The 26,380-nt window shown below is 45.1% G+C and overlaps 1 protein-coding gene across 1 annotated transcript; it reads left to right on the forward strand.

Moving 5' to 3' along the window:
- The first annotated feature begins 23 nt into the window (after positions 1–23).
- LOC121837696 (toll-interacting protein-like) lies at positions 24–25,284 on the forward strand. The gene is made up of 8 exons (XM_042293450.1): positions 24–221; positions 4,790–4,957; positions 5,917–6,050; positions 7,787–7,835; positions 9,190–9,342; positions 14,423–14,519; positions 15,852–15,988; positions 23,950–25,284. Exons 1-8 carry the CDS (start codon positions 180–182, stop codon positions 24,064–24,066), a joined length of 897 nt encoding a protein of 298 aa, XP_042149384.1. The 5' UTR covers positions 24–179; the 3' UTR covers positions 24,067–25,284.
- The last annotated feature ends 1,096 nt before the right edge of the window (positions 25,285–26,380 follow it).

Genomic DNA, 26,380 nt, shown 5'->3' on the forward strand with positions numbered 1-26,380 from the left:
CATTTGTTCTGTCTGTTTTTGTTTTCTTCCCGCGTTGGTTCGCGTCCCAGCCGCGTGCCGAAGCGACGACCCGTTTATTTAGTTATTTGTTTTTCTCGCTTCGGGGCGGCTTCAATTGCGTTGCTACAGCATTTCACAATCCGAATACGCATACTGCAGCCCACGAAAGTTGCTAGAAAATGAGGTACAAAGCCCGCTACGTCCACATCTCCAACGGAACGGTACGTTCTCTGAACGTATTTCTGTTATTCCCGAGTGTTTGTTTGTTCTTTTCGCCGTGTCGGCGGCCGTGAGCTCTTTTTGCTGATTCGTAACGCATCTTTGGGCCCTTTTTTTAATCTTGTTTTTGTTTATCTTCGCACGCGACAAAGACGCGTGCTTGGTGTTGGCGAAGGGTATCGGCTACGTAGTCGTTTGTCGAAGATAGTGTGCTGCGCTAAAATTGGCCCCCGGGTAAACTGGGGGATGCGTCGTCGGCACAGTTCAAATGCCACAAACACTCCATTCATGAGTCTTGGGGGTTTTCTCTAGTGGTTTAATTATAATAGGTGCCAGTTCGTCAATCGACGCTGTTTCGTACACACTGCGATGTTTGGTCGGGAAACCATTTTTGTTTAAACGACCCTGCGCTCGTTTCAGGGATACACAGAAAAAAAGCCGTCGACGTTTCCTCTAAGTCTCTTTTTTTTGTTGTTTTCTTTGCCACGGTTTGTCATGGATTTGTAGTGCTCTAGAAATCCATGAGAAAACACATGAGCTCATCCTGTATGCTTTCAGCAAACAAAATCAAACCACAGCAAAAAAGAAATATATATATTAGTCACAAGAATGTGCTGTTTGAATGACAATCTGTTGGCAGGCATGTCACCCTTTTGAACAGCCTCTTCACCGTCATGAGCTGGCCACACACAAACATGTTAGTGAACAAGCAGTACTGTGGTTTGTTTGAGGTCACTACAAATCTGATGTTTGTGTTGCTGAATCACATATAATGCTTTGATCAGGTTTGGCTGCAGGTCATGTTGCGTTGAACAGGATCTGAGAACGCGGATAAGTTGCGAAGGTAACTGTCCGTAACTGTTCGAAGTGAGTGAGTAAGAGAGCACCGTGAGAACTGCCCATGCGGTGCAAGGCAGTTGCTTTGGACGTCAGCTTGCAGCACATGTTTGCCTACTTTGCAAATCAGGTGACGTAAATCAATTTACATTGGACATGTCAATCTGAAATAAAAATAATGCAATGATGTGTACTAATAGGGAAACAATGTATTATTCTTCTCAACGAATATGTTTTTGGTGTTCTAATGTTTGGCAATCCGTGATTGATGGAAATGCAGTTAGTTTGTACTTCAAGTTCTTGGAAATATAGAGGAGTCTGAAATACTTCTAGGCTCATTTTTCATGCCTGATGCCTCGGGGAGGATAATTTTTCCTTCGTAATAGACACTGATTTAGCTCTCTTTATTTTATTTATATATTTAACATACCGTAGTTGCGCATTCTCTAATCTAGTATGCAAAACTCACACAAACAGAAATAACTAGGGCTGGGCAATTGATTGATTAATCTACCAATTAAGCAACTAATGCTTTAATCGTGATTAATTTATTAACCAGTTAGTCAGTAATATTTTAACAAACCGAAATAAAATAAAAAGTAAATGGTTTTACGACTCGGATGTGGACGGGAACATCTGTATGATGGGCAAATGTTAGGTCAAGATGTAGCCTGAAGTAAACTGTAAAGCAAGATTTGTAAGTCCTGAGAAGGGGGGCGGGGGGTGCGTGCGTAGAAGGTCACACCTGTTTCGGCCACTTGAACGCTGCTCGAGTGTTTGAAATTTAGCACACCAGAGACTATAGTGTGAACAATCAAAGGAGGTTGCTCTTGCCGGATAATATCAATGAACCTCTTCACCTCGTGCAGCTGAAGTTATAATATGTGAGTGTGATTAATGGATTAAAGGGTGATTATTAATCGGGTTAAAACTTTCAATCAATGCCCAGCCCTAGAAATAACGCATCACAGTTCTTTATAATGCTTGAAATAACATCATAATAACCCAGCAATTAAAAAGCATCTTTGCATCTATTCAGAAGGTCCACTATGTCATTCAAAACCAACACGCACACAAAAAGGTTTTTTCGATACTAAGCGTTAAGAAATAGTTTTGGCACATCTCGGTTTCACTTGTGAGCAACTCGCACTTTGTTTTGTGGAAAAAGAAAAAAACAACCCCAAAACCTTGCAGTTTGAATTGCCCGTACCTCGTAAACTTGGTGTGCCCATTGCAGCCAGCAACCCACTTCTATCATTCTATGTGTGTATCTTATCTGAAAGATGAGACTGCTCACTAGGCTTCTGGATAAGATAAAACTCTTTGGGTTTGTTTTTTGTGGTTTGGCAGATCATCTTGGTCAGGGCTTTTTGCCCGCCGATTTAATTGGCTTGCTTTCTTCTTCCACTGTTGGTATCTTTTTGCGGGAATACACAACACGCCATGAAACTAGGTTGTCAGAAGGACCTTCCCTGGCTGCGCTCTCGTTTGAAGGGTCGAAGGGTCGTGCTAGAACCAGCATTGTTGTTTAGATGGTAGGAAGTTAGTGGGCTCCAATGGTCGTCTGGTGTGTCTGCTCTAGATGACGAATTTCGGCAGTGCAACGGCAGGGGGAGGGGGAGGCGGAGGCGAAGGCGAAGGCGAAGGCGAAGGGGAGGGAGAGCGAGAGCATTGAACTCAGGACCCGTGGGCTCTGCAGTACAAGCTTCTGCTTCGTGTGCTTCAGGCTACAGTGTGTTGACACACTTTCATTTTGTATACATATTTATACCAACAGGAATCCACATTGTGATGCGTCGAAAGAAAAGAAAGGTTTATTGTTCCTACTTTGTATTTTGCACGCTGCAAAAATTTGAGCCCCATAGAACTCACGTACGAGATACTAGGATCGAAATAAAATGCAACTATGAGTGACTAACTGGGCTGTTTGGTACACTTTTTGAAATAATGGGCTTCGAGAAGACGGGCACGGAAATGTGTACACCTTTTCCACAAGGGCGCAGCTATATTGAATGTCGTCACTTCTGGTGTGCGGTAAAACATTGTTTTGATCTCTCCACGCCTCTGGAAGGTGTTTACGAAAAATGCGTGATTGTCACACCTTCTTGTTTTGTCCCGCCTATATTTTCTTGCATATTGCAGGTTGAAATGTTTTACTATTTTTGCGTCCCGCATACCAGATACGGAAGCCACGTGACTGAGAACGACAGGAAACAGAAAACGTCTATAGGACGCCACGAGGCTTGACTTTGTAAGTCAAGCCTCGTGCTTTGTAACTTTTTCTTTCCCTTGCTGTTCCTTCAAACTCGGCTCTTATCCGTTTAAAATACATCAAATGAAGACAGCTGATCGAATTGATGGAGTATTTTTTTTCTTCATGCTGATATGCCAAAGGGATTTTGTGCGTCGATAATCTCTTGCGAATTCTGGATACCTTAATTGCGGATGACTTGAATGTGAAGTTGAGTTCTGCCCTGCAGATGTAGACCTATTGCATTCATGGACGCTAGCGCTACCGATTGTTTCCAGAACACTGCATCCAACTGGAGAATCGAACCAGTTAATCGTTCCGATTGGCTGAAGTTGGCCATCTTGAAGCCAAGAAAAGCACAAAAACGAAGCAACCGATTAGGCAGGAGGGCTGAAGAGCAGGCAACTTGTGGCCAGTTGTAAGGTGATGGGCGTGGTGATTTTTGCTGGGGGTTCCTACATCGGGTAACTTCTAATTTAATCTGTGAAAGGACAACGCCATCCCGTTTTCCCACTTGTCCGATTCGGTGCAATTGTATGTAGCTGCAAGTTTAAAGCCATTTATTGCAGTGGTACAGCACAGTTCCGAAACAAAGGCCGGAAGTTTTGGCACCCCAGGATCATAGGGCGGCTCTTATTGTTGCTATTTTGGGGATTTTGTCCCTAGGTTTAGTGACATTTCAGAGCACATTGCAATAACACATCACTGATGACCTTAGCTACTTTTAGCTACTTTTTAAGCTACTGTGTGATTTTTGCTTCTGTCCTCATGAACGCTGGATGCCATCCTGAGCACATTGGCAGACATAAAAGGAGCAACATAGTCCTCGGAACCTTCTGTCGGGTGCGATAGCGCTAATCGGGAGAAACGCGGCTCAACTAAACGGAAGAAACACGGCTCTTTTCTCTCCACAGTTGTTGGCTTCTAGTCCATTGACTGTGCTTTTAGCCCAATTTGCCAATGTATTCTACAGTACTGGCGACAGGTTAAGAATTCAGTTGATGCTCTGCCTTCAATGCAATCTTTCTGCCTTTGATAACACTTCATCACACACACAGCCAAAGTCTGGTGGGTGACAACGAGCGCATGCTGGGGACGGAGCTTTTGAATTCTCAGCCCAGAACTACAGTGACAAGTTTCTTATTAAGTTCGTAGCATTGCTGTCCTCTAAGAACACTCTCAGGCTATTTTGCGTGCACAAGTCACACTAGCAATGTTTTGAATCCATATTTTGTTTTGTTTTATCTTTGACTGTGTTCGGAAGATTTCTAACGTGTTGCAAGTGGCAATACTGGTAGCTCTAGTGGATGCCCACCAACCACTGCCCAGCGCAGGGGAGTAAATGGCTAGTCTCGGCCAAGTGCTTGGCAGCCCCGGCTGAGCCGGCTTACAGCAGGCCGTCGCCGTGACTTCTGGCTAGCCGTTGCCAACGGGACGCTGGTGAATTCGGTCTCATCTGGGGCGTGTTTCTCGTGCCTCCAGGTGCTGATCGGGGAGCTTCCGGGGGACTTCCTGCGCCTGGAGGTGACCCGGGCCCAGCGCCAGATCAGCGCCGACGAGCAGGCAGCCTTGGCGCTTCAGCACCAGCTGTCGGGCGCAGCGTTCAGGACCGCGCAGGCTGTGGGGAGGCTCACCATTTCTGTCATCGAGGTGCGTGGGGCGTCGGTCGAAGCGTTCCAGCGAGGTGCACCCCATCCACTTTGCATCGGTTGTGGTCGTTCGTCTGGCGAACCGAGAGAAGTCTCGAATTGCGAGGGAGTTCTTTTTTAGTTTAAGGGGAGCACCGAAGGGAATTGTTTTATTGCTGACAGCTTAACAAATGAAGGGCGTGGCGAGTTTCGAGCATATTATTATCGCTCTGCCGCCAATGCGATAGCGATGTCAGTTCACAAAAATGTTGCGAACCTCGTTACAAAAAACGGGGACATAATTAGCCACGCCTGACGTTTTTTTCAGCTGTCACTGACCAGTGGTGGACAGTTGCTCACGATCCATCATTTACTGACATTGTCGGAAACACATTGCGATACTACGACGGAAGAAAAGCGTCACTGGCAGCCTTTTGACCAAACAAAAAGTACAAAAGTTTACTGATAATGCAGAGGTGCAAACAAGCTGGACATGATTAGCGTTAATAATCCCTGCAGAGGGGGATCAAGGGGCACAGAAGGAAAAACTCAAATCTTCTACCTGTAGTCAATAGGTAGGACCTCAAAGTAGACCGTCGAGGGATTGGGCAGAATTGGTCCATTTAATGCAGCATCGGGCATGGAGAACGAAACAGAAGTTTAGGAGATTTTAATATTGAACAGAAAGTTACACTCGTATTACTTCTGCTTTGGGGAAACATTGAACTCCCAAAACAGAATAAATAAAACACATATATCTCACAAAAAAAATTAAAAAATGTTGCAAAATAAACATTACGTGGCAAGACGCGTTTTGATTTCGGAGCGATTCTTAAACGTGCGTCTATTTCCATGGACCGCGCCTTTAAATCTACATCTGCGTACATGTGTTTCGGCATGGAAATGGAACGAAGGGAACATTGATGCGATTGTCTCATCTGTTTATTCACGCCAAATTGGGTCTGCCTTGCACTTCCGCAGGCCAAACTGGTGAAGAATTATGGAGTGACGAGAATGGATCCGTACGTGCGGATCAGGATAGGCCACAACGTGTACGAGACGCACACGGACTACAATGGCGCCAAGAACCCCCACTGGAACAAGATCTTCCATTGGTGAGCTCATGCACATATTTTAGATTTTTAAAGCGATGACTTTCAAGGTAAGCTGAAGCACTTTCAAGAAAAGAGATGGAGGTTGATTCTAGCATAGTTTTATTTTGTGAATCTGGATATTGCGTCCCTTTCCACCGAAGATGTAAATAAACGCGAGAAACCAATTGGGACGTCGCGAGAGGATCTTTCGGCTGCCAATCGCGTGTCGCTCGAGGTGCTACGCGTGCAATTGCAAGCTTGCCAGGTATTTTTACTCGCACCGGCAACAGTTGTGATGTCTTTCTCTGCCTTTTTTAAAAAATAGCAAAAGCATGCATGCATGGCTTTGATAGGCGCCGAAGACGTGCGAGAGTGGAGATCCTGAAGACTCCTTTTATGACGTCACGCTTCGGGAAGGAGGGCCTTGGGGTGCTTTGGAAATTACTTTCTGCAGCCTCGTTGCACCAAATTGAAAAATAATTTCGGTATTCGAGATTCTGGAGGTCAAAGGAAAACGATTTAAGTGTGTTTTCTCGGATACAAAACCGCTTCAGCTTCCCTTTAGTTGGAAACCCTCCTCGGGTTTCGGTTGCTCACGTTGGTTTACCGCACGATGCCACAACGTCGCGCGGCGTCACGGTGTCATTGCGTGACATCGATTTCCCCTCTAAAGTTTATCAGAAACATTACCGTAAAATACTGGGCAAGCACCCACCCCGCTTTCACTGAAAACTGTGCTAATCTGGACATGGGCGCTTGTCTGGTCCAGTCGGTAAGAGCCAAGTGGAGGCCAGTAAAGAGCTTTGGAGGGAGGTTGAATGAAATCGAAGGAAGAAGATTTATTTTCAAATAACATCCCCGTCATCGCTGCTGGTGGTCTCGTAGCCGCCAAAACGGGGTTAATATTTTCGGCCGATGCCGGCGCTTTGGAGGGGGTGGGTAGTTAACATATATTTTGCAGAATTCCCAAGTTTAATGAACGCTAGTAGCGGGCACCTGTATAAAGTGGGTGCTTCCACGATACCTTGTGGTACATGACACCAAGACACGCAACATAAATTTTTCTGCTAAATTTAGCGGGGAAATCTTCGTGGTGTCACATGACATCACATTGTCGCACGACGCTGTGACATGACGTGACAGGACGTCGCACTTAGCGGGAATATATACCCTCTGAAGTCGGATAGGAAGTGGTGCCTGTTACAAACCCATCAAGCTCTGTCGCAACATCGCTGCATGTGACAGGAGGCCTTGGCCAGGCGATCCTTTTATCCGGTTCTTTTACTAACCTTTCATAAAGATTTTGTAAAACAGGGATTACAAATATTTTTTTTTTTTTTTTCGGTGTCTGGAGAAGAGTGATTGGTGCATTCGTGCATAATTTACCCAGGTCCCATAGGTAATACTGGCTAATGTCGGCCACATTAAAGCTTTGAACAGCAAATGAGTTACACCCGGTCAGAAAGTAGTAGGCCTCTTGAATTTCGTTAAAGATTTTTATATGAAGTATATATAGTCTATAGCATTGCGAGCAAAGTACAACAACTGATTCGCTCGCTCACCAGCCAACTCTTAGCAGTCTTCTTGCACCAGTTCGATTCAGTTTTACAGGGCCGCCATATGGTAGCCATCGATTTTATCATCTGAGTGTGGTTCTGGAATGAAGCCTGGGGGTATCAGTGGCTGCAGTTCAGCACAGTTCATAGCATTAGAGTTATAGGGGTGTGTTTTGCCTTCTGCTTTCTTTTTTTTTCCAGCTTTCTGTCGCCGGGTGTCACCGCCTTTCATGTCGAGATCTACGACGAGGTGAGTGGGTCTCGTGTCGGGAACTATGACGACGGTTACGGGGCATTTCGAAGAAGCTATTCAGTGGTCTTTCGCAGCGCGTAAGCTAGCTGCACCTCACGAAACGCCGAAACTTCGCAGGAAGGTGGCTGCAGTGGCAGTGGCCGAGTGCAAAATTCTCAGCTCTGTACAATCCCTGAACGAAGAGCAAAACACTCTTTTTTTATGCATGTTTAGTGGGAATGTACGAATGTTGCTTTGAGTTGAATAATGCAGTGTTATCCTAGCTTAACAGCTGGTATGTTGAGGCTTTTTTTTTTTCACGCTGTGGAGGCTTTCAATGACGCAGCACTATTTGATCTAAACCACTATTGCATGAGCCTAATTTAAGTGCGAAAACCCACCATCCTCTGCCTGCATCATGCATAAAGCAACCGCCACTTCTCACCGAGTCTCATAGATGGTGGAAGTTGTCCATCCGCAAAAAAACGTGGTATGCAAACAAAAGTGAAATGGCCACTTACACTGCTTGAGGTAATGTCTCCTATAGGCCGCAGTGTATGTGTCACACCTTCGCACATTTTAATCTAAATACAGTAAGCTGAATATTTGGCATGTGATACACAGATCAGTACTAACCCTAATGCAGATGACGAGGGAAGGGTTAACGAATAACTAAGAAAACTAAATGTTTAATGCGGCGAAGTTGTGCCAGAATAAAAGTACAATAATGACCGTTGAGGGAATCGAAGTCAGAATGGTAGTGGGACTGAGCGCTAGTGGAGAACCTACTTTGTGCAGTCTTCTACAGCTGTTTTTGCACTTGGTTTGTGTTCATGAAGGTTCTTTTCCAGAAGGGATAGTAACTAGTGAGAATAAGGTAATATGTAAAACAAGCAGCGGGATCCGAACCCGGTCCACCCACAAGGGAGCCATCCCATGAGCGTGTGAACGTGTTAAGGTTCTTCCGAGCTTAGTGTTAGACGGAAACTTCTGACCGGCTTTGAAAAAATGCGAGATCAGCGGGCACAAAATCTGGTCTTGCAATAGGATCACCTACTACGAGGTGATTACAACAGAACCCCGCTGACACAGTTTCCGAGGGACTGCGGTAAAAAGACTCACTACCCAGAGAGACGTAACAACCAATAACGAATTTGAGGGCCTATAGACGACACAGGAAGGAACTCTTAGGCGGCTATTTATTCCATGTTGATTGCCATAATTACGCAAGTAGAGATGGACGTTTTGCTTTTGGAACTGTTTATTTGAAAAGGGGTCATTCTGCGATGGTAACCGAGTAACATCAAAACGTGAGAGCGAGTAAAATTTCCGCGCGCTCGTGGTTGACCTCGTTAATGCTCCGTATGTGCAGTGTGCATTCACGGTGAACGAGAAGATTGCCTGGGCCCACGTCGTGGTGCCGGAGGCCACCTTCTCCGGCGAGACGTGCGACATCTGGCACCCGCTGTCCGGGAGGCAGGGGGAGCTCAAGGAGGGCGCCATCAACCTTGTCATGTCCTACCAGGTGGGCGCCCAACATTGTCTGTATACTAGCCGTTAGCGCCGACTAAAGCTTGAGAAAGTTACGCTTCGAAGTGACAGCACTTCGGCCACCTCGGCGCTTAAAATGATTGTTGGTGGTCGTCAGAAGCCTCGTCCGAAATTGCGGGACACGTTTTTCCGTCTCCTCCAAAAATGCCAGAGTAGTCTGTGCCAATGGAGACAGTATTGCCTGTGCTATCTGAAGCTCAGGAAGTAACATTTCGAATCGCAACAATCACCATTGCGCCTGCACTGCGCAGAGCGAATGGAGTGCCGATATTGTGAGCGTAGCTTCTTTAGCGACTCTAGTGTTGACTAAGCTGCCGTGCGAGTTCCCCTCTTTACGTGGTCGTTCTGTGCCATTTCCCACCAGATGGTTCCCTTCGTAAGTATAAACCTCGCAAGTCCCATGGAAGAAAAAATTTTGTAGTTTCTTTTTTGTTTTCATAGGCACTACTTTCCGAGGTAGCGGTTTGTGGTTACTATATAATTTCGTGTTTTCGAAATGTGCCGATATTCCCCCGAGTTGGTTCAATCAAAATCAGAATAGTTCCGAATTGAAGCTCTTCTCGCATAAGAAAGACCTAAGCTTAACGGAAGAAAACCTTTAAAAAAGTAATTGTATTGTGTGCATGCGTATACAGCCAGAAGTTAGTTAACCTTAAAGAAATGGTGAACCGAAATTTGGATTTAGAAAAAAACAATGCAGGAGATGTAGGTGGGACGCTACAATCCCTAAAACACTACTTGTAAGGCGATATCTCGAATGGACGGCCGTATTTTTGGAAAAAGAGGTTGAGATTGAACCAGGCCGACAAGGCATGTGACGTCAAGTTATCTCGTTCCCTCCTCTCTTCGCTTCGCCCCCTCAAGGCGGCGAGGTGGAGAAGACGCGAGGCTGTTCCCTCTCCTTCTCGGAAAAACGAGACGTAAACATATCTGTCACATGCGCCCAGTCTTGGGTAGTAACGCGTTACTAGTAACGCGTTACTGTAACTTTGTTACTTTTTCGGTAACTTGTAACTGTAACGAGTTACTTTTTAAAAATGTAACTTGTAACTGTAGTTCTATTACTTTTTTCTAAGGTAACGATGAAAGTAACGACGTTACTTTTGTCGTTACTTTCCAGTGTTTTATGAATAATATATCACTGAACGAGGGTGCAATTTAGCCATTCCTTGCACTTTCTAAATCGTCTATTCCGACATTTCGAGTGTCAAAATGGCCTTGCACCAAGTTGTGAATACGTTCTTTCTCGTGAGTCACGACGCGAATATAGCCACGTGTAGATTTTATGAAAAAATATCTAGTTATCTTTACGCACGCGCTTGTAATTTGTGACTGAACACTTACATCTTAGTGTCTTGAAGCACTACCGATGTTATGGTTTTTCTTTTTTCTGTGCACACGCATTTTAATGGGGTGAATCAACCGTGAAACAACAATACACGGGAAGGATACTGTGCATGTCTCGTATTTTTATCAGCGCCATTACTCCGCACTGCGCACGTTTCGCATTTTGATTTGCGCCACTACTCTGGCATGGAAACTTTCAAACACTAACTTCGAGAAGCAACTGCTACTAAGTAACAATATGAAGTAAAAAGCATACTTTTTAATTTTATGCAATATAACGTTGGGAGGGGCGTTTTCTAATTTTTCCTAAATTTTTTTTTGTGTTATAGAAAAGTAACTGAAAAGTAACGTCGTTACTTTTTCAAAGTAACTGTAACTGTAACGAGTTACTCTTTTGTTGCGGTAACTGTAACGGTAACTTCGCTACTTTTTTTTAAAAGTAACTGTAACTGTAACGAATTACTTTTTAAAAGTAACTTACCCATGACTGCATGCGCCTCCTTTTTTTTCAGAAATACGTTCATCCGTTCGAGATATCACTGTACAAGTAATGTTTCGGTGTTTGTATCCCATTGCACGCTTTTGCCGGCGTGTTTTGTGGAATCCAGATTTTGGTTCAGCATCCCTTAAAAGTACCCATAAATAAACATTTTTTTTTTTAAAAGCATAAATGGGATGCATTTGTCTTTTCTTAAATTTTTCCATGCAAAAATTGTTTTTTGTACAATATTTACGTTAGGCGCAATTTAGGTGGAAGTCGCGGCCTGCTTTAAGGCCCGCCCGCAGGTCAGTGGCCCCGCCCGTTACTACCGGATTGGCTTGGCTGTTCGTTTGAACACGCTAGCAAGCCTAGTGTCTCCTTTTTGTGACATCTGGTACATCCAGTCTGGCGTCTGACACCGCCTGCTAGTCGTGCAAGCAGATGCGCGGCAGCTTCCGGCATCGTCTGCCATTCCACCACCGTCTATCGTCGTCTGCAATGCCCGTACGACGCCGACACGAAAGGTGCACGTCGGCATCCATTTCTGCCTTCGTTCGTCTGCTATTCCACCCCCGTCTAAAACCTTTAACGCTCGCAAGACGCAAACCATGAAAGCGAAATCTAGCTTTTCATCATGCACGAGCCACGGTCCAATACAGGCGTCTGTCAGCGTCTATCAGTGAGCGGTAATAAGCGACCAAGAGGATTAAAAAAATCAACAAAATAAGTATCTGGTTTTTCCACCCTTTACTATTGTTATATTTTTCGTACGGCATGTGTAAAAAAAAGTGGGTGAGTGTCGTGATGCACAATTAAAACATGACATAAAAATATTAGCTTTGGCAAGCCAGGTGCACTGTACAATTTGAGAGCTACTTGCTTTTAGAAGCGAAATAACGGGAACATACCTAGACAAACTTGATGTGAGTCGAATGCCCAATCGCCAGGAGCCAAATGGCTCGCAAATTCTTACCTTATAGGTACCTTCGAACCATGGTTGTAATCACAACAAATGCACAATTCATAAAAAAAAAAAAAATTTGGGTTGTGGGTATGTTTATACAGCCTGTACTTAGTCTGCCTCAATGGGTGACTTGTCTCTCAGCTGTAGATGAGAAAAGTTAGCCAGTGCAGTACAACCGCTAGCCTGGGGTCTTTAACGTACACCATGCAGCAGTGATACACGACTGCTTGCTGGTACGATGCTCATCCAGATCGAAATGGACAGGGGGTGAGGATTGAACCCAGGATGCTGGGTTCTGCAGCAGGAGCTTTCGCTCCACGTGCTCCGAACTGGTGTGCGCCAGCCCACTCGCCCACCGATTTCCCGGTTGCACAATTTATGGAGCAGCGGGGCCGCTTTTACGGAAACCAGCATGGACACGCGCAAGTGAACAAATGAAGCTGGACTAGCAATTAGTTGATGTAGGAGGCTAGGCTTAGGCCTGTCCCGCTATGAAAACAAGCACACGCACATCGCTTCTGAAGGCGCATACTTGGGACAGTTGTTTGCTGCAAACTAAGTCGGTTGAGAAGATCTTCCTTGAAATACCTTGGTGAATGGAGAAGACTCGCACTCATAAGAATGAACGAGCCACGCTCTGCAAATGTCATTATCATTTGAAACCGAAGCGGAAAGGCAATCTCGGATATTTTGGAAACAATAATGACTTTTTCTGGGTTATTTGTCTCTCAAATATGAAAATATTGTCGCTAGAAATACTATTATGGCACAGAGAAACAATTTTACATCAAACATTTCACACGTCAATCATCTCTCCAACCAATGGAAGCTGAATAAAGGGGCTTAACTAGCTAAGCACTGGGCGGGGCCTCTAGCAGGGCTACCCCCCCCGTAGATTGTATCTAACGACGTAACTATTGCTAAAAAAAATTGCTTGTTCATGAAAAAGTTAAGACAAAATTATGTGTCCCATCTAGCCTTTTAAAAAAATGTTTCTTCTTCACTTTAATGATTTCTTAATGGGTGTTTGTTGTCAGCTGTAGATGAAAAATTTAGCCAGTGCAGTACTGCTGCTAGTTCGGGGTCTTTAACGTGCATCATGCAGTAGTGACACACGACCGCATGCCAATACAGTGCTCACCCAGATCGAGAATGCACAAGGGGGGGAAGGGGCTTTGAACCCAGAATTTTTGGGTTCTGCAACGCCAGCTTTTGCTCCACAAACTCTGAGATACAGTGTGTGAAGACACTGGGGTGGCGTTCCCCCCACCTTTACCCACACCTTCATTTCACGTTGACCTAGAACACGGCCGTTCCTGAGCTCTCCGTGAAGCTGCTTCTTTCTTTGGGGACTAGACCTTATTGTTTTTTTCTTTCTTATCAGTATCGAAATATTTTCCAAGTCTTCAGGTCACACACTTGTTCCCTGCAGATTGAGGAATCCTATGCCCGCGTCCTGTTTACTTGGACGTACACTCTAATAAATATCAGTCTTTTTTTCAATACCAAGAATTGCTTTAAACCCCGAAAAAGTTTGAGTTGCAGTTATTACCGGCGGTCTTAGGGAAATGTCTCGATACCTGAGAGAAGGTCACAAAACAATTGGTGTAGTTTTTCATTTTTTTTTTTTTTGTGAAAGTTAGGGGGGGGGGGGTGTCAGATTGCTGGAAATTATCTAGGGAAAATTTAATTAGAGTAAAACTAATTAAGCACAGCTGGGGACAGGTGGGACAGAGGATAATTGGACCTCCCTCCTGCGTGGCTCCGGCCCAAGGTCTCAACCCTGTTTCCCAGTGTGCCTGGTGTTGGAGTAACGCCGACTTGGTTTGACCAGAGAAGAATTGGCGACTTTCTTGCCAGGGAGAGAAGACAGGGCTGACATTCTGAGATTCTTTTGCCCGATCGCCAAAGATCATCCTAGCAATATCCCACACTGCTTAGCAATAGCTACAAAAATGCAGAAGGAACGGAAATTGCCTTAAAAAAGCAAGAAAAGAGATCATGCTTTTTTTTTTTTTTTTTTTTTGTTTCTAGGGTAGGTGGCACAAGCTACCGACTCCAGGGTCTACCTAGCACTGCATATAGATGCTCGTGTTTTAGATTATGGCGAAGAAACATTTCTAAAAAACTCCCTGGTGCAATCTTTGCCAATATCCATGACATGCACTTCTACCGGTATGCCATCCTCAAGCTCCTTAACAAGTGGAGGCATTGTGCTGCTTTGTTGAGAAGGCGAGGACTGAGACGTGTTCCCTGTTGCAGCCGCTGCCCCCCGGCGCTCTTGCGGCTCCGTCCCCGGTGGTGGTGGTCAATACCCCTTACATGATGCCCGGCATGGTGCAGTACCCGGCATCCACTGGTAACACTGCGTTCCCTCTTTGTCTTGTTTGTTCGTGCGCGCAATTTTAGGAACCAGCCCTTGCTTCCTTGCGTCAGTGTTCAAGCCTCGCAGAGTGGCAGCCAATGGTTGTCGCCGTCACGTACTGCGGCAAATACACGTTTGAAAGTGGCCACCTAAATGTGAAACCGCGGGAGGTGTTGCTATTTGTTGTGTCTTTGGCGAACTAGGGACGTTATGTGCGCACATTCGCACGGCGTTTCGCTTTGCTGGAGATAGTTTGGAAATGGGACGCTGTGTGCACGTGATACGCACGAGATGGTCGCTTCACATGTCGGCTGCTCCGGCGGCAATGGAAACCGGGGCGCTGGCTCTCCCGATTCAGACCTGCAGTGCTTCCGAGAATGAATTCAGAGGATGGGAGCTCGCCATCTGGTGGAGAAGCTGTGTAAAGCCCCCCCGGGTCAGAATCTGAAACCACCGAAACGTTGGCGGTAGCGGATGCACCAATATGAAAACCGAATGGAAGAAAGTTGATAGCTTTTCGCCTTCACTAGTTCCATTTGATGCTTCTAAACCTCAGCAGCTTACGAGCACGGTATGTGCTCCCGCTAGATATTTAAGAAAAAAAACCTGTAAATTGACTTTTTCTTTATACTATTTCGCTGGAAACAAAATTGGACCCCTGGGAAACATTTTTTAGGAAAAAGGTGTCTGGACCTTCGGAGGGTTAACGAAATGCTGGTTTCAACTTTCAAAGAATAAGTTTTTTTTAGAGTACCTGAATAGGATACATATGCAGAAAAATAAACTTTCCACCCAAAACAAAAACAAAACAAACATCGTCGCGTGACATTTTTTGTCGCGAGGCTCATTTCTGGTCCAGCAATATGTTATTATTTTGGGTCGACTTGTCGAAAAAGGAGCACATATTGGAATCTCTCCTCACTCTAACTGGGTCTCACAAACTAATCATTGTGCTTAAATACATTTTTTTGGGAAGTTTCACCGTGCGATGTCCAGGCACCTAAAAAAAAATATACGGTATATATTTTTGGAAGCCAAGCATTTTTAGTAGCGATTCAGAAAATTTCTCTTATTTCAAGGTGACATCCTATAGTAGAAGCACATTTGAGCATTGTGCCAATTCAACATGTGCCTCGCATCGTAAATATCGCAGTGAGAAGTTTCTTTTTTTAGGGTAATCTTTATTTTGCGACACGCGCATTTCTTTTCTTCAAGTTACATATCTGGTACGTCGAACGTACGAATTCAACAAATGGGATTTGATTCTGTTTTCATCGTTAAATGAGTAGTTCAGGCCCGTGACGGTTGTTTTTCTGCGATGCGCAGGCTTTGGATATCCGGGGTACGGCCTACCCGCGATACAACCGGGCATGGTGCAGGCGCAACCAGCGGCGAACCCCGCCCTGCCTCCCGTCGCCCACCAGCCAGCCCCTGTCAACATCACCGACGACGACGTCAAGCAGGTGAGTTACTTTGTACCCGGTTGTTATGGGTCACCTTTCTGCAAAACGTCTGTTTGAGGTACCTTGCCGCTCACTTTTTGCATTGTGCAAAATAGGCACTGAAGGGATGAGAACGACGAGGAGGAGTTTTAGTTGTCTCGTCTCCAGCCTTAGTTTTCTAGTTTCGGCGACACTTTGGTGCCTTTAGAGCTTCGAGCACGCGCGAGCAGCCAAAGCGAGACAAACGGCAATGAGCATGTGTTGGCATCTGAAAGAGTCTCCCTGCCATTCTGTCAGAGACTGTAATTAATTTGCTTCTCTGCTTTCGTTCGTTGATGTTGCGCCCTTCTCGTCATCGAAAAAGGAAATGTTTTCATTTTTTCCTAATTATAGTTTAAGCAGACTTTAGTTTCGTTTTCTCAGCTCACGACGACCTATCACAGCTTAGGTACATGGGTTTACAACAAGTTAATGAGAATACTCCTGGATCTCTCGGGCCTTTTCAGCCTGCTCATTTCCAATAGTTGTATCTGCAGCAGGTAGTGCAATCTGTTGAGGTAGCTCTGATGGGTTGTGCAGCGTGTTGCAGTAGTTTGTTTGCTCAGAGCTTGCGTAATTAATATCGATGCTGTCATTGATCTGGAATTTGCACAAACTGTGCAGTGTGCATGGGACTGCTGTGCACGACACAGTTTAAGCACACGGTGCAGCCCATCTGGAAAAATTTAAAGAGCCAAGCACCATGCAACCATTTTGACCCGTGATTTCACTGCAAAATGTCTGCCAGCTCAACTTTTTTGCAGCGGAGCTGTTAAGGGCTCGTTTCCCCAGTATCGTCTCTGCCAGCAAACAAAAGATGACACGAAACTCTGGACAGCTACCGCCATCTATGAGCAACAATGGCAACTAGACGACTGGCTTGCCGGTTGTCTGGTTTCCGCCGTTGCTCATAGATGGCGCAACGTTTCCAGACTTTCCACTCTGGCTTGCCGACTTGCGGCCGGCCATTACTTCATTCCCATCATAGTACAGCTTCACTGGTCTTCCTTCTTCACCAGAGTGGAAAGGCTGAAAGTTTTTTTTAATAACAATGATTTTTTTTTTTTTACGAACATAAAAATCAAGCAGCATCCTGCTAGTGCATAGGTCCAGACAATTTAGCAAAATACATATTAATGAAGTAACAAAAAATACAATGAATATAATGTGGCCATCAAAACCAACAGCAATACAAAACAATGCCTAGATTAGACAGAACAGAAATAAATAAAACGACAAACAATGAACACAACAAATAGAAGTCATTGTAAAGTAAAGATGCAGCAAGCACAAAAAGGAAATTCAATAAATGCAAGACAATAACATTCACAATCAAAGTATAGCAATGTTTAAGGAGTAGATGAGCGCCACCAAATTTTGAGCATTTTTAGTGAATTTATGAAGTTTACTCATTACAGGCTCAGCAATTTCATTAAAAGACATAATTTTAATGACTGCATATCGTTTATGGGATCAGAAGGAAACTAGCTTGCAAGATTAGCAAGACTAAATCCTAAAGCTTGGCAAATAAAAGCAGGCTACATCTTGCACCCTTTCCTTCGAACGGTCACAACAAAGCTGAGTCTATTAATGGGTGGATTAATAAATGAGTTGTGGCAAAACGTTATGTAATGTGGGGTAGCTTACGCCACCTAGCAAAGCAACCGCAACATCCACAGTATCAAAGTCTTTTTTCCCCTCTTTCTCACGTCGTTTGAATTTAGCTTCCATATTGGATACGAGTTGTGTGTTGCTCGAATTCTGCTCACAAACAATGAAATTGTCTATGAATAGCCTCGACAGAAATGTCCAAGTTCAATATCCAATTGCATTAGCCGGAGCGTCAACGAGAGCACAAGAGGTTTCTCCACGAGACCACGCGCAAAACGACGGTGTCCAGGCACAAAACACGGAAATATGCATTCTCTGTAATGCACCCATGTTTTTGAAGCACGACAGCGACGAGGCGCTCCCGGCAACAAAGACTCTTCTGGGTGGTGGCCATTACAGCACAGTGTTTGCAGGCACACCTACAAAGGACCGAATTATTAGAAATTTATATTACTTTGTTTCTAGCTTTTTCTGTTCGCAGCCGAAATGTGAATCTACCATTCTCGACTGATTAATCGCCACTCCTCCGTGGCCGGTTTTTGTGCCGAACTACTACAGCCTTCGTCAAGCGAGTTCTCGTTTTGCCGCGTCCTGGCGTACAGAACAAGGCCCATACTTTCACTATAAGCAAATCATTTTAAGCTCACTTAGCTGCGACGTATCCACAGTCATGGCATTATTTGCATAAGCGTCGCGGACCCACAAGTCCTACGAAGCAATTGGCGTTCATGAAAACCGCAGTGTGTGACGTCATTTTGACGTCCTTGCATTGAAACGTCAACGCAAGAATGTCGTTTCGACACAACGCGATGCCTGACTGACTCGGCTTCCGTTTCTGGTAGAAAGGCATACTTTACGTCATGGCCACGTGATTTCACATGTTGGTGCCCGGCAGAGTCGACGAGGAAATTAGATGCGAGTTTTAAAGTGATAGATTTAAGGAGCTTGTGTCTCAGAAAGGTTGGCGTCGGCGTCGGACAAGAAAATTCTGATTATCGATAGGGTCATGACGTCACAGCCACATGACCTAGCGCGGGAATTTCAAACAACCCACAACACTCGCATGTAACTTGATGTCACGCGTGGAATGAAAGTGATTAAAACATGGCATGTAATGTGAATTAAAGTTAGCCGCATGTAATGTGAATTAAAGTTACCCGCATGTTTAAAATGATTTTACTTTAGAAAGTAATTCATTTGTCTTAAAGAAAATATTCAAAGAATTTTAAACGTAGAAAAAAGTTTTGAGCTGCAAGAGAGACTTTGTTACACAACGTTTTGGGAGGAGACTTCCCTTCTTCAAGTGTGCAGAAAATACAGTTGCAAAGCATTTTTAGAGAGACCAAAAGAGATGGATCATTGAAAAAAATCAAAAGAAAAAAAATATACATTTAATGGTACAAGTAAAAGCTCTTGAGCATGAAAAAACTACATTCAAGCAAAACACACATACAAAGCAGAAAAATAAAAAAAGTAGTAATACCAAGGGGAACACGGTCGCGGCACTCGTTAGTAAAACCAAGGGAATATACCACAGGCAACGACCTCCGTCACGTTAGAGTTAGAGGTCCAGATCCAGAAAAATAAAATAAAAAAATGAAAGCCGTTTACAACTCCCTGTAACGCCGAATTAGAGCGCAGCTCTTAAGGAGGAGGAGGGAAGGGTATTGAAAGGGGAGGGGGGCCATGTGGCCTCGGGGAGGGGGGGGGAGGGGGTGTCGGGGGTGTCACGTGACCCCCTCTTCCGGAGGTCACCGAAGGTACCCGAGGTCCTCCCAAGGTCCTCCCGAAGGAACCTGAGGTCCTCGAGTGGGGGGGGGGGCTCGCGGCTTGCGGTTACGCTGACGCCGCTCAAGCCGGGAACGGGTGCCTAAGAGCTGCGCTCTAAAACACACAGGGGTCAAGTCGAGTAAGCCCCTGCCAGGATAACGCCGAAGGAAACGAAGATCATAAACAAGCCTGAAGGCGGGATTTGAACCCATGAGCCTTTGGTTGCGAGCCAGTCACGCTACTCACTAGAACACACTAATGAACCACGGAATGCGTTGGTGTGGAAAAGGTGCCCGAAGATGTAATTTGTGTCACTGAAGACTGTCAAGACAGCAGCAGCCCTTGCTGTTCTAGACTTCAACGCAGGCCCAAAGGGCGTCGAGCGAGTCCTGGAGAAGCTGGGCATATTGTGGTGCACACACCTGCAAGCGCGTGGAGCAGGCCACAAAACTGTGTGTGTCACGAGCACGAGTGACGGCACTTTAAAGCTCCAGAGTGGCAAAGAAGAAGCGCGGAAGCTCGAAGCTATAGTCACTGAGCAGCGTCGAGTTGAAGAGGAAGGCTCCATGTATGCCCCTGGTGATTTCTAAGAGCGTTTGCGCTCTTAGTATGCTTTTAGAGCAAAACAGGACATACTTGACACTTTTACTTAATTTTTCTTATTTCATGTTCTTTTAGCAAACCATTCTCTTTTGAAAACTATGCTTTCCATGTTATGTAACAAATATTTTGTATTGGGAGTCTTTCTGGATTAGAATTTTGTGAAGAGAAACACTGTGTGCTTAGTTTAGAAAAAGTTTGTCTTTTTTCATGCTAAAAGAATCGAAAGCTTCGAAAAACAACAAAAAAGAAGAAAAAAAGTTGTGTAATGTTTTTGTTATGAAAAGAAGTAAAACATTAAAAAAATTACTTCACAAATTTTTGTGCTCTGGCCATTCCTAAGACTATAGAAAACACAAAAGATTGCAAAATTTTCTTTGTATTACAAAACAATAGTTTTCCTAAAAAACACACCCTTTTTCATCTTCTAAAATGCACGACTTCTTTCAAAATTAAGCTAGAATGATGAGGTTAGCTCCATCTTGTCTGGGCTGTGATATAAACCTACCCTGCAACCATGTTGAATTAACCTGAGACTGGGGTAGGGAAGAAACATCAAAACGTAGAAGGGACAGAAAATAAACAGGACGACGTCTCAAATTGTCTCAAATTTGAGACGTCGTTGTAGTGATTCGGAGCCTAAAACAAAATTAAAAGAAAGGGGAAGAAGCAGGGTCGAGGCGGCCTGCTAAAAAGAGATGCAATCTCACATGCCGAAGCGAAGAGAGCACCGGCGAGCCCGAAGCGGGAACGCCCCGGAAGGAGGACGTCGTGCGCAGTCAGGGGCCAAACACATACTACTTTATTTAGGGGGAAACAACCCGAGGGCATGGGCCCGATTGGTGTAGACTAGCGCCACCTGGCCTTGGGTATTGGTGTGGCAGTTAGTGGCGCCATCTGGTTAGTGTGGCAATGACTAAAATGGAAAAATTTAAATATACAGTCGTCCTGTCTATTTTCTGTCCCTTCACCGTTTTGATGTTTCTTCTCTACCCCAGTCTCAGGTTAATTCAACATGGTTAATATTCACCAGCTCGCCTGCACCCTTGCGATTTTTTCTACCCTGCAATTTTCATTGAAACTAATAGAACGGTTCAAGAGTTCACCTTTTTGGGTAGAAATTACAGGAAGCTTAAGCTTCCTGTAATTTTTAATCCTTTTTGTGTGTGCAAAGCTGGAGGCAATAACATGAAAATGGATTTCTGCTCCTGGGTTCTGTGAGCAATGAAGATTAATTGGAGTCTTCAATTGTAAAAGAGCTGGAAAATCATTTCATTGTTCCTTTAACTAAGGTGGGAATATAGTAATTTCTACATCTCTTTCCATACCGTGTGTAACTTCTGGGGATCTTGGATCTCTCTACGCCTTAGGTCTCTGTGCTTGTCAGCTGGAATCGTGAACATAGAATTGTAATAATTTTTAAACGTAACAGGTCTAAAAAATTTAGAAAAAAACAAAACAAAATGGAGCTTTATGGCTTCATCTTCTATCTCTAATGTTCCGTATGCGATGTTTTTCACCGAGTATTTTAAAATGTTGTCTATTGATTTCGTCTTGTATTGAGAACAGTGCCCATATAAAATAATTCCATACCATAGAATAGATTCAGCTATAGACTAAAGATCTGAACACCGGTAGTTTGATTTTTTACACTTCGCAATCATCTTATCCTGTGCAAATATGCTGAAATGGCACGCAGTCTTTTAGTCACAAATTCCACATGTTGCTCAGCATCTACGAAGCCTCGCTAAGGCGGCGTAATCGGATTGTGCTCGTGCCCAAGCGTACCCCACTGAGCAAGATGGCAGCACCCTGAGACCGGACTTGCAAGCGTGTATAGAGAGAGTTTGGTCGATAAAAGGGGCGGGCAGAGCTGGGGCTTGTACCAGATGCAGATAGAGGGCTGGGCATGCCCTAGTCTTAACCCACCAGAAGCCACATATCCCCTAGCGGTGGTACCGTAAAATACCGGGCAAGCGCTCACTTAAAATTTAGAGATGATCGCGAAAAATTGGGGGATGGGTGCTTGTCCGGTCATCAGTTTTACATATCAACGTACTGAGCATATTTTCTCATATCTTACAAATTTGGGTATGGGTGCTTAAAGGGATACTGAACCGAAATTTCGAGCTCACTAAACAAGGCTGGGCGGATAGGCGGGAAGCTGCAAAACCAAAAAATATCACTCGTGCGGCGATACATCTAACGGATCGCCGTATATTTTTGCAAAAGAAGTGTGCGATTGAACCCGTCCGACAAGGCCGACGAGACAAGGCATGTCACGATTCCCCATTCTCTCTCCTCTTCGCTACGTCTCGTCAAGCTGGTGAACTGAAACGAGGAGGAGAGAAGCGAGGCCGCTTCTCCTCATTCTCAAATTCTCCCGGAGGACAGTTACGTCTAAGAACTCTCTTGATCGCGCCCTTCTTTTCCAAAAGTACGGCCATCCGTTTGAGATATCGATGTACGAGTGATATTTTGGAGTTCGTAGCATCCGATTCAACACTTCTGCAGCCTTACTTTGCGAAATACAAATTTCGGTTCAGTATCCCTTTAATGTGGTATGGGCGGATGTGCGGTTTTCTACAGTAGTGAGAAACTATTCTTGTCAGTGTGTTAGGGTCAGGTGCACTAACTCTTAAGGGTTGGAAATAGGGTGCGCATGATGTTTTGATTACGATCATGCAAAATGGTGGACGAAAAACATGTGCTGCTCAAACTCTGTATTGCTCGGATGGCAGACTGTGCCGACCATGTTGGCCACATAAAATCTACGTTAATTTCACATAGTCCACGTTAGAGTCACTGAATGTTCCCAGACTACCAAAACTCCCAGGCTCGAGGCACCAAGGTGGCGGACTTAATCTTTTTTCTTTTACTGTGGTCACCATGAGCGTTTAAAAAGCATGATTTGCATAAAAACAAAGGGAGAAATGTTGTTTTCTAGGAACTTTTATTGGAGATCAGTACAGAATGACAGAAGCATGACGTTTTCATAAAATCTTATTTACACAGTTTTGCGGTGCAGTTAATATTGTTTTTGTGCCACCATTTCTCGCTGGTAATTTCAGGCAGCGCATCCCGACCTGGGTGCATCCTACCCTTGGTGGTGATTTGTGGTGCTTCTGCTTGCGAGACGGAGGTTTGCAGCTATGAAGTCCCTTCCACTGTATATGTTTGGTATCAAAATGGCTCGTGAAGGCGAAATTAGAAGTCACAACGGATGCAATTGATTGCGATACTCAAGCATCATACAGTGACTCTAGACCACGGCACGTTTGGAAGAGGACGCGTTCGTTGGCTTGGGGAGCGCAGTCTTTTTTTTTACCATTTTGCACGACTGTGATCGAAACATCACTTGCAACATATTTTCAGCCACCCAGAGTTACTACAGTCTAATGTCGTTATAACAGACCTTGATTTTTACCAAGTTATCGGTCTGTTGTAAAAAAAGTATGTTGTATGCAGATATGAAATAGAGTCAATGGTGCATAGAGGGAAACCAACTGAACTTCAGAAATTGGGATGTTATATCCAAATGTCTGTTGTAACCAGGTCTCTTATAATGAGCTTAGACTGTACATTTAACTCTAACGCACTGATAAGAATAGTTGATCGCGACCGCCACCAAGTTATTATTCAGCGCAGTTGTCGATTTGACGTCACATCGTGCGCTCGGCCGATAGCATAACATCGTCCAAAAGGGGGGGGGGGGGGGGGGGGTTGTGAAGTGGTGTGCTAACACTGCTTCACTCTTCAGCCCCCCCTCCCCCCCCTGGAAGCTGCGTAGCTGAGTAGGAACCGCATATCAGTGCTATGTATGACACCTGATGCATTCAACAAAATGCCCAACTGGGCAATTAATCTTTTTTTTTTTTTTTTAAACCAAGCTACAAGGGCAGAAGTTTGAGCGAGAGAAGGCGGCGTCGGATTTCTCGCCAACCCAGACGTTCTCCGTCCAGGTCCAAGAGATGTTTCCGGGAATGGACGCGGAGGTCATCCGAGGGGTGCTGGAGACGCACCGGGGGAACAAGGATGCCAGCGTCAACGCCCTACTGTCGATGAACGCCACCGCCTAAAGTCCCCGCTGCAGGACCGGGCTCATCGCGCGCACGCACATACGACGCGGACACCTTTGTTCGCTGAGCCCGGAGCACGCCTCCGCACAACGCGTTTGCCGGGTCCACGAAAGCAGTCCTCCGATTCCCGTACGAGGATGCCGTAGAAGCGTCGTGCCGTCGCCTGTCGCGATGCCGGTGGTGTTGCGGCGGCGGTGACGGAGGCGGACGCAGCAGACGCCTTTTGTGCCGTGGGTAGCTCTGTGGCCAGACGGTCGAAGGAAACTGAAGCGGCCGCGAGACGGGACATCGCGATGGCGGCGAGCCTTGCGTCTGGCGGCCTACTTTTTTGCCGGCGTTTCTACGACCGACTGCCGGGATCGCAACGTCCGACGGCACGACGCGACGCGTTTCGTCACCGCTTCGGGACCGCTTTCGACGTGCGGGCGAAACGCGGCGGTAAACGCGTCGGCCGGAGAGGCGTTCCAGGTGTCGTAGTATGGCCCTTCGACGTCTTTCTTGTAACTGCGCGCGCATTTCAAAACACAAAATTTTCTTTTTATATTTTCTTAGTTCCATTTTTTTGAGCCGGGCTTCGAGACGGGCGTGAAAAGGAGATTGTTACAACGGTTGCCCCGTTACGCCCGTAAACTCTCGGAATTGCTTGGGGGCGATTAGTACGGGCGCGGAAGTCGATCGGCACGCTTTGCAAGTTTTCACCGCCTTTACGAGGGCTGATTTGAAAGCAGGGACCATTCCTTTCGAGTTATGCGGACGAAACGGTGCACACAGTTTCATCTGCATGATGGCAGAAAAGACGAAACGGTGCGCACTATTTTTTTTTTTTTGCGTACTTAAGTCAACGCTTTGGTCTCTTTGGACAGATTTGTTTACGTTGTAGCGTTTTTCTAAATATACTTTTCGGCGTGCCAATCGGTGATTTCTGTTTTGAAGGAGCGAGAGGGTGCGAACGTGCTGTAAGTCACTTGCAGACGCAGTGGAGTCATCAGTTGTACAGAGAGCGAGGATGCGGAGTTAGATACCTAGTGCCATGCTGATGATTTTCTGTGGGAATGGCCAGTGAAGAAGGCGGCGCATCCGCAGCGGATGTGTGTGCGAGTTTTAGGAACGTCGGAAGTATGCCGTTTTACTATATTTGGACGTGTAACTCTTCATTGTTAATATTTCCCGTCTGAGTGCTGGCTACTGGCATTGTGATAATAAAACGGGATGTTCCCACTCCTGCGTCTTCACTGGTGATGCAGTGTGCCTTTCTTGAGACTTAGTCGAAGCAGACTGCGTCGTAAATGGCGAGCTGTAGCCCTTTAAAGGGCTTGCAACAATGTCACATTTCATTAGAATGCTTGAATCACAGGAATGTTGATTCCATTTTTACGCGAGAGCAATTTTTTGGGACAGCTGTACAAGCATAATTTCTGAAACTGATTTTTGGCCACAAGTAGCTAGTTTCAAGATTTTTTTGCATCTCGCTAAAAAAAGTTCTTGAACAAAAAAAAAAAAAAAAAAACGAGTTTGAGGTGAATTTTAGAGTATTTTTATACCGTAAATCTGAATTTCACATTTGTTTTCACCGAAGATGTAACTAAACACGTAAAAACAAGAACAACCTCTGACGAGTCGTTACGTCATAAAATGATCTTTTGGCTGCCAAGCGTGCGTCGCTGGTGTGGGCAGCTTGTGCAATTGCAAGCTTGCTAGCTATCAAAGCTGTATGTTGGGCTAGTTGGTATTGGTCTTGGGTTGCCAAAGGCATGGTAGCGCTTTTTTGGACGAGGACAAAAGAAAGAAAGACAAGACAGACACGAGTCTGTGTCTGTCTTGTGTTCGTGTCTGTCTTGTCTTTCTTTCTTTTGTCCTCGTCCAAAAAAGCGCTACCATGCCTTTGGCAACCCAAGATTGCTAGCTATATTCCATATCACTGACACCAGTCGTAACATATCTTAAAGCGACAGCTTTAAGGAGCTCGTACCGCAGAAGTGTCGGCGTTGGTGCCGTGATGGGAAAATCCTGACTGCTTGATGGGGTCATGACATCGCAGTCACATGACCTTGCGCATGTCTCAAACAATTTCACTTTATAAAGTAATTAATGTGCCTTAAAAAATATTGGAAGAATTTTAGGCGGGTGGGTATTGAACCCACGGCCCTTAGGTTGCGAGCCAGACACGCTATCGACATGGGAACGAGCTATCGTAATACTTAGCTATCGTAATCCACTCGAAGCTTAGGAGTCCTGTAATTTTTTTTTTAACCTTTTTGAAAATAGCAAGTATGTGCGTGCATAGCTTCGATAGGGGCTGAAGATGTGCGAGAGC

The sequence above is a fragment of the Ixodes scapularis genome, unplaced genomic scaffold (assembly GCF_016920785.2).
Source record: "Ixodes scapularis isolate PalLabHiFi unplaced genomic scaffold, ASM1692078v2 PGA_scaffold4__175_contigs__length_147842914, whole genome shotgun sequence".
NCBI classification, from domain to species: Eukaryota; Metazoa; Arthropoda; class Arachnida; order Ixodida; family Ixodidae; genus Ixodes; species Ixodes scapularis.

What these genes read in the sequence shown, in the direction of transcription:
- LOC121837696 (XM_042293450.1), top strand. Translation starts at nt 180, where the DNA reads ATGAGGTACAAAGCCCGCTACGTCCACATCTCCAACGGAACG. An exon ending in TGGAACAAGATCTTCCATTG is followed by an intron (nt 6,051 to 7,786) that starts GTGAGCTCATGC and finishes TTTTTTTTCCAG; the next exon opens with CTTTCTGTCGCCGGGTGTCA. An exon ending in ATGTCGAGATCTACGACGAG is followed by an intron (nt 7,836 to 9,189) that starts GTGAGTGGGTCT and finishes CCGTATGTGCAG; the next exon opens with TGTGCATTCACGGTGAACGA.